At 35.8% G+C, this 12,513-nt stretch overlaps 1 protein-coding gene and 1 pseudogene across 2 annotated transcripts; both read right to left on the minus strand.

Moving 5' to 3' along the window:
• Nucleotides 1-1,456: 1,456 nt before the first annotated feature.
• Nucleotides 1,457-4,465, minus strand: LOC127091626 (splicing factor U2af small subunit B). Of its 2 annotated transcripts, none has more exons than XM_051030312.1 (2): nucleotides 3,278-4,465; nucleotides 1,457-1,858 (listed from the first exon to the last, which is right to left on the minus strand). In XM_051030312.1, exon 1 carries the CDS (start codon nucleotides 4,250-4,252, stop codon nucleotides 3,401-3,403), a length of 852 nt encoding a protein of 283 aa, XP_050886269.1. In that variant the 5' UTR covers nucleotides 4,253-4,465; the 3' UTR covers nucleotides 1,457-1,858; nucleotides 3,278-3,400. The 2 variants fall into 2 exon arrangements, with proteins under 2 accessions (XP_050886269.1, XP_050886270.1); XM_051030313.1 differs by having other exon boundaries at nucleotides 3,273-4,465.
• Nucleotides 4,466-6,009: 1,544 nt separating this feature from the next.
• Nucleotides 6,010-7,277, minus strand: LOC127094989 (splicing factor U2af small subunit B-like; annotated as a pseudogene).
• Between the last annotated feature and the right edge of the window lie 5,236 nt (nucleotides 7,278-12,513).

The raw sequence follows: 12,513 nt of genomic DNA on the forward strand, positions 1-12,513 counted from the left end.
CTCACGAGATAACGTTTCTACACCTTATTAATGAAAAATTGAGAAGAATATTTTTACTATAAAAAAATGGTGTTATGTTCAACTCAAGGGATTGCAGGATAAATCCTCCCAATGTCTTTTGTATTAGTTTGGTTTTATAGCAAATTATTTGTATAGTATTGACATTTTATCTTAACTTTTCATTAAATTAAAATTAGCATTACAATATTGTGTGATGAATATAATTTAAATAGTACCGGATAATTTAGGATGTTTTAACATCTCGATAAAATCATCAACATATCTCATAATTGTTGCATCCACTTCAATCGGACGATTTATTTCGTATCAATAATATATGTTCCGCATAATCCTCAAATCTTCATCAATCTTCAACTCAAAATTATTGAACTTCACATTTCTTTCATTATCAATCAATAATGAACCATACTTGATCTTAACCACAATTTTGTTGAGGGTGTGATGCAAGAAATTGTCCAATTTGAATTTTAAAATAACAAAAGGAGTGTTTTCTATGAGCCTAAAATCACATGAGACTTCACACTGTTGAAATACCAAATGTGTCATCTCTAGAATATTTATCTTAACAATAGAGTGTAATACACTTTTATACAAATTTTAAATTATTATGGATCAGACAAAACTATCGTTCAATTACAACTCTACAAAAGTATAGACAAAACATCAACCATTGAAGTATAACACTACCATATGTTTCAAAGTTATGTAAAAAAAGTGTAATATTCAATGATATTTTTGAAAAACCCCATAAAAGTTGTCAAGGATCGAATATTTTGAAATGTCAGTTAAAAATGCATACCAGGTTTTTTTTTTATTTGTCAACTGGATTTTTCTCATGGGATAACATTTCAGCACCTTATTAATGAAAAAAATGAAAAGAATATTTTTGCTATTAAAAATAATGGTGTTAGGTACAACTCAAGGGATTGCAGGATAAATCCTCCTAATGTCTTTGTTTTTCCCTTCTCTATGCAGAATACAAGTATGAAACTGATTTCTTTCAATAAAACTGAGTATAGAGTTTTAATATCACAATTGTTGGGAAAAAAAGTTAACATAACAAAATAAGTTCAGTATCACTCAGCAATCCATTGAGATAACGTTAGCATATACGGTGAAATCCAATGTCCTAACCAAGTTTATAACCTATGTGACTTTGATACTATCTGTATCACTTCTCGAAACATAAAATGCTGCATCATAGATTATCAAGCCGATAATAATCCATGTGCCTTCTTAACTAATGAATGGAGTACAACTGCTACAATGCTATTATATAGAGCAATTGGAACAAGCATAAATCGATTGCAAAGATTATGTTGTCTAGAGAGCTTAAATTGCGTAATAGCCTAAGTAGCAGAAATCCCAAGACAGTAACAAAAATCGTAGCAGCTCTTCTTAGTCGACCTAGTCTAGTAATATTTAGCAATAGGAATCATCAAAAACATTTCTTTAAACAGCATATACCTATAATGCTGTAAAAATGTCGAAGAATGCATGTTATAAAATCCACAGGTGGATATGCCCAGAATCAGACTAGCAGAGTTTTTAAAATGGTCTACATTTGCAATTTGGGCCAGAACATAAGGTTTTGCTACCTCTGCTACCATATTGCAACTGTGACTGAAACCACATCCGCCCTATTAGACATCGATTCTCAGCAATACGCACAGCCGCGAGGCGGCGACAATTTAAAGCCTCAATAATAATAACTTATCTTAGAGACATGCAGTTTTATAGTAAACAATTGAAACAACCTCAATAATCTTTAAAATATGAATTGCAATTTCTACATCCGATGAACATCAGCTGCACAACCAATCCCCTAGCACCTAGCCTACACAAGAGAAAAAGCATTCAAAACCTTGACACCATAAGAGGGAATAAAAACAGACAGTATTAAGAGAGCCCGTGCAAAAAGAACTAGAACCAACTTCTAAAGACAGTTTTGTGCATGAGCCCCCTATCAACAAATTAAAAGAAAATAATCATTTAAAAAACAAAGAACCTGAGAGTGGTGAAAGTATTAGTAGAGATAAGTTTAAGAACAGAGGAATCGAGAATAAAAGCAGTAGAAAAGGGAGAGACCAAAAATCACAGCATGATAGGAAAATGCGCAAGTATCTGGCCACTTACACATGGCGGCATGAAAATGAGGAAGAAATAAAAACTACCAGCAACCAGTTCAGGAAGAATATTAAAGCTGGTGACTGATAGCATTTTAAAAGAGAAGCAGAAAAATCAGCCATTATCACTCATAGATTCATGCAGTAGAAAATTGGGAAATGTCATATCCAAAAACCAACAGAGGCAAAAACTTTGCAGGCAGAGCAAACAACAAAAGAGGTAGTCATAGCCACACTCCCAAATGGCCAAATGCTCTAACTGCATAGCTGCAAACCAAATACAACCTGAAAATCAGGTCTCAAGAGGATATCCTAATTTACACTAGCAAAGCTTATCGAATTTTCCATCGAGAGAACGTAGGAAGCACTGCAACTCAGCAATGCAGATAGTGGAAAATAGCATATTGTTAAAATTCCTCTATGCAATAGTGCTATAGCACCTCTATAGCAACTATTTGACAACATTTTCTACTAAATAGTATATTGCGGAACAATAGCGGTTTTTTGTCCAAATTCCTCTACGCTATAGCCGTATAGCGCCGCTATAGGATAGTTAACATCATTGCTCAGTACTGCAATTAATTAATCAAAACTATAAAAAAAATCTGAAAAATGAAAAACCATAAAAAATGTCGCCCTTTCAGCTATCCAAACTAGTAAAAACAATTCTTCGAAGCCCCTGACTAAAAAAATATATGTTTCAGTTATAGAGTTCATCAAAGCTATACTTATAGAATCAACAAAATTGACTTCACTAACCAATCACCCCTCCCAATATCAAGCAGAATATAGTCCACCACACCAGAAAATAACTTTTTATTTCCCATTCATGATTGGAATACCAAATAACCTAGCAAACTACTAACTGTTTATGAATAAACTATTAATATGACAAACGATAAAATAACGTCAAACTATTTTCATAAGATGTCCTAGAAAGCTCATGGAAATAAGCAGAAACAACTTATGGACATGGCACAAGATGTTTTCAAAAGCTCTTAAATAATCTTACATCTGTTTGTGCTAGTTGATAAGCTCAAACAACAAACATATTAAACAAAATAGAAACATAGTGAATTTAAACTGCAATTAAGGCTCCAACTCAACCAATTCGAGAACACAAACCTTACCATTCCCTTCTCTTCACCAATTCTTCGATAAACCTCACCGTCAGTTGAATTTCACCATACAGCACAAAACACAACCTTAACCTATGTCAAAACAGAAAATTAAAATAATAATCAGCAAAAACATCAAGGCTTCTCTTCTCTTTCCCTGTTCCATTGCTCGATCCTCGCTCGCCTTTCCTCGCTCCCTTCCCTCGCCGAACTACCATTTCTTCGCCTTCCCCCTTCCTCCCTACTATCTCTATTCCTCTCCCTATCCCTATCCCTATCCCCATCCCTATCCCTATTTCTATCCCTATCACTACTTCTTCCACCACGGGAATCATAATCTCTATCTCTATCACGTGGCCTCTCTCGATCTCTGCTTCTCCTTCTCCGGCGAGGACTATTACTCCGACTCCTGCTTCGGCTCCTTTGAGAAGAAAACAGTTTTCTCCTCAGTTCCCTTCCAATTTTCTTCACATGCATGAAATTACAATAACCACCACGGTTACAACTATTCTCCTCATACTGCCGACAAGTAGCCTCACGAAAATCTGTCACCGGAGAAAAATCAGCAAGAATAGGACGACCAGAGTAAAATCTACCGTGCAACGAAGCAAGCGCAGCCGCGGCATGATCCTCCTCACGAAACAGAACGTAAACATTACCGATCATATGATCGGCGAGATTATCACAAACGTTTAGGGTTTCGATGTACCCGAATTTAGAAAGCTCTAGAAAGATATCTTCGTAGAAATCTTCGAAGTGTTGCTGGATCTGACGCGGATCGATAGGTTGACCGTTGGGATCGACACCGGGAGTGATGATATCGGGACGTTGGTACATGTTGGAGAGAAGAAGAGTTGGCGAAATGGTTGGACGGTTGTGGAGACGCGAACAACGGTCGCCGTGTCTACACGCGCCGATCTTGAAGTAGAATGGACAGTTAACTCTGTCTTTCTCTGTGCCGAATATTGAGGCTAGGTGTTCCGCCATTTTTTTTATTGTTAAGGGATTTGAAGAATAGATTGAATTGGATCTGAGATGGAGGCTTATTTATGGCGGATTTGGAATGGACAACAACTTAACTTAACTGCGATGAGTCGTGAGCGTTCCCAGTTTAATAAACCTACCTGGTTCGGATTGGATGAATGTTGAACTTTGACCAAATTCACGAAATTTTTGTTTATTTAATATAATTTTTTCTTTACGAAGTTTTTCATTTATTAAATATAATTTTGGATGAAGATGAGGATTTAATTGAGCCCCTCAACATTGGAGCACTTAAATAATACCATTAGATTTAATCAATGGTTAGGTTTGTTTGAAAATAGAATGAGAGAATTTATTTGTTTTTCTTCATAGGAATCTTCTTCTATTCTTAAAAAATTTGCAAAAAAATATTGATAGTAAATAAAAAAAATTCAATGAATTCTTAGGGTTTGCAATTTATAAATATACATCTATTGTTGAAGGATAATTTAGTATTTTAGTATTTCGCCGACGTGACATTATTATTTGTGTATATATAGTATTGTAATTGTCAACAGTTGTATCCATTAAGTATTGTAGTATAGTGTGTGTGCAACCATTTTGCTGTAACCGTTTTAGCAGAGTAGTGGAAGTTTGTTATTCTCTCTTCTCTCTCTTTCTCCATCTTCATCTTCTTCATCTTTTGCTCCATCAATTGGTATCTAGAGCTGCAGTTCAGATCCACGGGGAAACACAAGGAAACACGAGTGAACGATGAGGCGTTGTGTGATTGATTTTCGTTTCTTGAATTCGTGTTGAATTTCTGAATCAGAATGTAACAAAATCACATTTCTTGATTCTATGGAATTGAGAAGCACCAGTGTTTGGTGAGATCTTAGTGTATTGCACAAGGTTGAAGATGAACGGAAACGTTAATCTAAGTACCAAGCTTCTAGTGTTCAATGGCAAGAACTGGAATCAGTGGATGATTCAGATGCGCATGTTATTTGGCGCTCAAGATGTTCTTGATCTCGTCAATGACGGTTATGTTCATGTTGCACTTCCGTAATCTGAGTACCAAGCTTCCAGTGTTCGATGGCAAGAACTGAAATCGGTGGATGATTCAGAGCATGTTGTTTGACGCTCAAGATGTTCTTGATCTCATCAATGACGGTTATGTTCAAGTTGCACTTCCGGCTGATGCAACGGATGTGCAAAAAAATGTTCAGCATGATCTGAGGAAGAAGGATCAGAAGGCGTTGTTCTACATACATCAGTGTGTGGATGTGAACGTGTTTGAGAAAGCCGTTAATTCGACGACGAAGAAGGTTGCAAGGGACACACTGGTATGGTGCTACGATGATGATGCATCAGTGAAGAAGGTGAAGCTTTAGTCTCCTTGTAAGTAGTATGAGAATCTCATCTTGAAGAACAATGAGAAGGTACCTGAATATATCTCTAAAGTGATTTTGATCATAAATGAGATGAAGTCGTGTGGAGAAACTCTCTATGAAGAAAGTATCATTGAGAATGTACTTAGATCGCTTACGCCTCAATTTGATTACGTTGTGGTAGCAATTGAACATTCTAAGGATCTTAGCACCATGAGAATTGAAGAGTTGTAAAGCAGTCTAAAGGCATAAGAGTTGCGTATGACTGAGAGAGAATCTGAAATGAAGGTAGAGCAGGAGGCTTTGAAAGCAGCTTTTGATAAGAAATTTCAGAAGCAGTCTTGGTTAGAAGCCAGGAAGAGACCTGCTGGTGTTCAAAAGTCAGAAGTCTCAACTTCTGTAAGGCAGAAAAGTTCTCAGAAGGAGAAATAGAAGTATGACAAGAGAAAATTACAATGCCACTTGAAGCTAGCAAAAATATACTCGAACGCATTGCACGCTCGAACATACAACAGAGTTGCCATCGAACTTTATTTATTCCAGAAGGAAAGGGAAAACATCGATAAAACCCAAGGGAAAGAGGTATGTTGGGTAAGGAAGTCGGTTATGTAAGGGGGAGCTATTAGCACCCCTAACATCCATGGTACTCCATGGGAACCGTTTTGATCGTTCTTGCTTGAATGGGTGTTATATCTAAGGATTACTCGCGAAAGGATAAAGGGAAAATAGGAGAAATAGATAAAGTGTTCAGTGGGGATTGGGGCTCTCATGCCTACGTATCCTTATAGTACAATAAGGAATTCAAAGCTCCGTAGTTCATGGAACTAATGACGAGAGACGAAAGGATGTTATGATAAAGGTATGGTTTGAACCAAAGGATAATCTGATTTGAACTCTAACAATGGGTGAAATATGAACCCAAGAGTAAAATTGGTATGAACCAACAAGTGACGGGCCTACGGCATGGTATCAATGTATTGGAATAACCGAAAACAAAGGAATTAAATGTTTGCTTTCACAACACAAACAACTCTTGGTTCACGAGGAGATACAAGATGAAGCTCAAATAGATCGTGTATTTGGCTCAAAGATAAGGTATATCACATGAAGTGAATGAAGGTAGAATATGAATGCATCGTGGAGATGAAAAGGAATGAATGACCACCACGATTACAACTATTCTCCTCATATTACCGACAAGTAGCCTCACGAAAACCCATCACCAGAGAAAAATCAGCAAGAATAGGACGACTAGAGTAGAATCTACCGTGCAACGACGCAAGCGCAACCGCAGCATGATCCTCCTCACGAAACAGAACATAAACATTATTGATCATATGATCAACGAGATTATCAAAAACTTTTAGGGGTTCGATGTAACCAAACTTAGAAATCTCTAGAAAGATATATTTGTAGAAATCTTCGAAGTGTTGCTGGATCTGACGCGGATCAATAGGTTGATCGTTGGGATTGATGTCGGGAGTGATGATATCGGGATGTTGGTACATGTTGGAGAGAAGAAGAGTTGGCGAAATGGTTGGACGGATATGGAGACGCGGACAACGGTCATCGTGTCTACATGCACCGATCTTGAAGTAGAATGGACAGTTAACTCTGTCTTTCTCTGTGTTGAATATTGAGGCTAGGTGTTCCATCATTTTTTTATTGTTAAGGGATTTGAAGAATGGATTGAATTGAATCTGAGATGGAGGTTTATTTATGGCAGATTTGGAATGGACAACAACTTAAGTTAACTGCAGTGAGTCGTGAGCGTTCCCGGTTTAATAAACCTACCTGGTTCAGATTGGATGAATGTTGAACTTTGACCAAATTCCACGTAAATTTTGTTTATTTCATATAATTTTTTCTTTAAGAGAAAAGAGAAAATGAAGTTTTTCATTTAAATATAATTTTGGATGATGTTTAAGGTGAGGGTTTAATTGAGTCCCTCAACCGTGGAGCACTTAAATAATACAATTAGATTCAATCAATGGTTAGATTTGTTTGAAAATAGAACGAGAGAATTTACATATTTTCAAGCACAAATTTTCCTCTACCTCTTCTTCATATGAATCTTCTTCCATTCTTAATAATCCGTAAAAAAAACTATTGACGGTAAATAAAAAAAATTCCAACGAATTTTTAGGGTCCGCAATTTATAAATATACACCTACTGTTGAAGGATAATTTAGTATTTTAGTATTTCTCCGACATGGAATTATTATTTATGTATATATAGTAGTGTGATTGTCAACAGTTGTATCCAATGAGTATTGTAATGCAGTGTGTATGCAACCATTTTGATGTAACCATTTTAGCAGAGTAGTGGAAGTTTGTTATTCTCTCTTATCTCTCTTCTTCCATCTTCATCTTCTTCGGCCTTTGAACCAACAATTGGTATCTAGCGCTCTGGTTCAGATCCACGGGGAATCACAAGGAATTACAAGTGAACGGTGAGGCGTTGTGTGATTGATTTTCATTTCTTGAATTCATGTTGAATTTCTGAATCGGAATCGTAACAAAATCATATTTCTTGATTCTGTGGGATTGAGAAGCATTAGTGTTTGGTGAGATCTGAGTGTATTGCACAAGGTTGAAGATGAATGGAAATTCTATTTTGAGTACCAAGCATCCAGTGTTCGATGGCAAGAATTGGAATTGGTGGATGATTCAGATGCGCATGTTGTTTGGCGCTCAAGATGTTCTTGATCTCGTCAATGACGGTTATGTTCAAGTTTCACTTCTGGCTAATGCAACGAATGCGTAGAGAGATGCTCAGTGTGATATGAGGAAGAAGGATCAAAAGGCGTTGTTTTACATCCATCAGTGTGTGGATGTGAACGTGTTTGAGAAAATCGTTAATTCAACGACGGTGAAAGCTGCGTGGGACACACTTGTATGGTGCTACAACGGTGATGCATCAGTGAAGAATGTGAAGCTTTAGTCTCTATGTAAGCAGTATGAGAATCTCAGCATGAAGAACAATGAGAAAGTACCTGACTACATCTCTAGAGTGATTTTGATCACAAATGAGATGAGTCGTATGGAGAAACTCTCTCAACGCTTTCACCCAGTTTAATTAATCCCAAGCGCACACTTGTTGAATCTAAAACTTGTCAACACGGTCCACCATTTCACGCTACTCCCTTGCCGACACACCTAGTCTCAAGGCTTTCACTTGATCAGATCCTAATTGCACAATATTGTCAAAAACCTTCAAAATTTAAAGATCTTGAGGGAAACCCCTAACTCGATTTTATTATTTGAATCCTTTAAAGATCGCAACCCAATATTCTTGGTACAACAAACCTAACTAGACGTTATCAATCCTAATCAATATGGCACCCAATCAAAAAATGATTGTCTATGGTTTGATTATGTGTATGCATAAATTGAATTGAAGATGATGGGATGCTTTGAAATCTTGGATTCACATAGGTTTTACTCCATCTAGAAACCTTACTAAAGAGTGATGCATGTATGAAGTATATATATGCATGTTTAAATGGGGGAAAAGGAAAGCAATTAACTTTGAGAAAATATGTAAATATGCAAAAAAATCATCGTACATGTCAACTTGTTTAAGTCATATGCCAACTTGTACGAGGCATAGGTTGACCTGTTGAAGGTCATGTGTCGACCTATCAATGTCATGTGCCTCCTATGTGTCGACCTGTGGAGTCAACACATGCAAACAGTAGCTACAGACTTTACTACTACAGTATACGTGCCGACCTGTAGCACGAAAGTGTCGACCTATAGCCTAAATTTTTTTACTATAGGCCGACATGTTTACGTATGTGTCGACCTATCATATGCATGTGTCTACCTGACCAGTAAATTTTTATAAAACTTGATTTTTCATGCATGTTTAATGTATAAGACCTTTTCAAAGATGTTCTCAATAACTTGTATGTTTCCTACCACTAATATGCATATAAAGAATAAGAGGATATCATTCAATGTACACAAATGCTAAAGAATCTTAGTTTTGACATCATACAAAATACTCCTAACTAAACTTAATCGGAAGATGCACTCACATACTCCCCCTTTTTTATGATGGAAAAACTTGAGACGACACGTTAGTAATGAATAGCTCCTCCCCTGAATATATGCATCCTCATATCTTGCTTTTCCCCCTTTGACAACATAAAAAAGAAACAAAGCAAATTATGAGAAGTATAATAAAATTCACATAAACAAATATAAACCACACAATGGAGAAATGCAAAGATAAGAGAAATAATACGATAACACTCACAGAGAATGATAGTCATATTGAATAAGAGTCTAACTTAAATAAACTCAAAGAAAGCAAGAATGGAATATAATTGCTATATCAAGTGCTTAAAAATAATAAACAAAACACAAGCATGAAAAATGAAGGATACAAAGTGAACACAAATACTTGACATGCTTCAAAAGCGACACAATTATGTGACATATGCCTTTGGTGCTCCCGAAATATTGCACATGCATGTGCTCTAGCAAGGCGATAAACGAAGTACCACCACACAAACCAAAAACAGAGATAAAAACATAACAATGACACATAATCAAGAATATTGTTAATAGTGAAACATGTTCAATCATGATTCATGAGAAAATAGATACCAAACCGATGCACCAAACACTATATTTCGAATAACATGAAGATAGCATAAAGTCACCATAAGTATATAAATTGACATGCATCAATTAGACATTTTTGAAAGTAAACATACATGAACTATCTTATATGTCAAGAACATCAATTTTATGGATCATAGACAACATGCAAAAAGAAAAGCTTACAGAAAAGAGGAAAATGAAACGATAGTACCTTGCTTGCGTAATGATGAGAAATGCACTCTTATGAAGTATGCCTTTTAAGGAAGGTTATATGGATAAGATATATTCAAAGTGCAATAACATAACATTTAGGCAAGAGTTGAGATGTCAAGAATCCCTAATTCTCGTTGAATGTTAAAGAAGGGTTCGGTCGCAAGTGGTTTCGTAAAAATATCGGCAAGTTCATTTTTACTATCAACATGCTCAAAAATGATATCGCTTTTCTCAACATGATCGCATAGGAAATGATTATGAATCTCAATATGCTTAGTACGAGAGTGTAGTATCGGGTTATTAGTTAGGTTAATGGCCCTAGTGTTGTCGTACATAATTGGAATATGACTTAGTTTTATATCAAAATCAAGTAATTATTATTTAATCCACAAAATTTAAGCACAACAACTATCGGCATCTACGTATTCCGCCTTGGCTGTTGACAATGCAGCCAAAACTTATTTCTTGTTATGCCAACTAACTAAGGAATTTGAAAATATGTGACAAGTCCCACTAGTTCTTTTCCTATTCTATTTGCAACCGGGAAAATCAGAATTAGTGTAACCAACTAAGCTACAATCCCTCCCTTTGGAATACCAAAACCTATAATTTGAAGTACCATGAAGATACCTAAAAATGCATTTGACGGCTTTGAGATGGGATTCCTTAGGAGCCGATTGATATCGGGCACACATACAAACACTAAACATGATATCTGGCCTAGACGCAGTGAGATATAGAAGATAACCAATCATACCTTGATATTTCTTTGCTTCTACATCCTTACAGTTTTCGTTCCTTTCCAAGCTCTCGTTTGTAGCCATCAGAGTGTCAATCGAATTCGCTTCAACCATGTCAAATCTCTTTAGCAAGTCTTTGCAATACTTGGTTTGACAAACAAATATGCCTTCACTAATTTGTTTTATTTGAACACTGTTAGGGACCAATTAATACTACTTTTTATATCATTTTATTGGTCCCTTTTACCAAGTTTTGATGTAATTACACACTTTTGTTCTCACTATTCTGTATAAATGCAATTAGGTTTAATTTATTTTGTTTTGAATAGTTATTTCACATTTTTGTTAATTGTGTAGAATTTTTGGATGAGAAGGCTTTGGAATGCAACACCACATCTTGGATGAAGCTTGCCAAAGAAGGAAGCTGGATAAGCAACAGTTCGCGCCGCGAACTGCCTTCGCGCCGCGAAGGCTGCGAATCCAGCAAGCTGACTGAGGGTCAAAAGTGCTGTCTTGCAGAAAAAGCTTTTTGCCATTTTGATGTCTACCTTGGAATAGCTTTTCTGCTTTGGATGAGAATGACCAATTAGGAAAATGTCAACCTTTTTGTGTAGAAAAATACATTATTCTAGGGCATTCATTCATTCATTATCATACACACATTGAGATTTTTGTAGGAGAGAAAAACAAAGTTTTTCTTCTTTAATATTATGCTTTGTAACAATGATGATGAGGAGCTAAACTCCCCTTTTGTCAAGATTGGAGGTAGTAGCTATTCTCATATGTTTATGTATTCCATTTTATTTATATATATGATAAAGATTGTTGATGTATTGAATACTGTTTTTGCCCTAAGTTGAAAACCAGATTTGAGTAGTTGTCGAGAGAGATTATTTGAGTCTTGACATAAAACAGATTTTCAAGTAGTGAATAAGTTGTAGAGATAGATTTATTCATTACTCTTCTTTGGTATTAAACATTAAAGATTGCTATATTGATAGTTAGGTGGAGAGATCGTCTAAGGATCAATATAGTGATTATCACAATATCATTTAGACATAAATGACTTTGAGAGGATACTTGAACATCATCAATAATCTTAAATCTATATAGTTATCATAAGGAAGCATAAACATTTGAAATAGTGAACTCCAATCTTGCCAAGTTTTTATATTAGATTAAAACCATTTTACTGTTTTTAGTGACATTTACTCACAAGATAACTTTCTAACGAAAACAACCTTGTTACTTTCTAAACTTACAACATTTGGATTATAGAACGGCAGTAATATCAACCAATCTCTGTGGATACGATATAAAAATATTT

This window comes from Lathyrus oleraceus, chromosome 6 (assembly GCF_024323335.1).
Source record: "Lathyrus oleraceus cultivar Zhongwan6 chromosome 6, CAAS_Psat_ZW6_1.0, whole genome shotgun sequence".
NCBI lineage: Eukaryota > Viridiplantae > Streptophyta > Magnoliopsida > Fabales > Fabaceae > Lathyrus > Lathyrus oleraceus.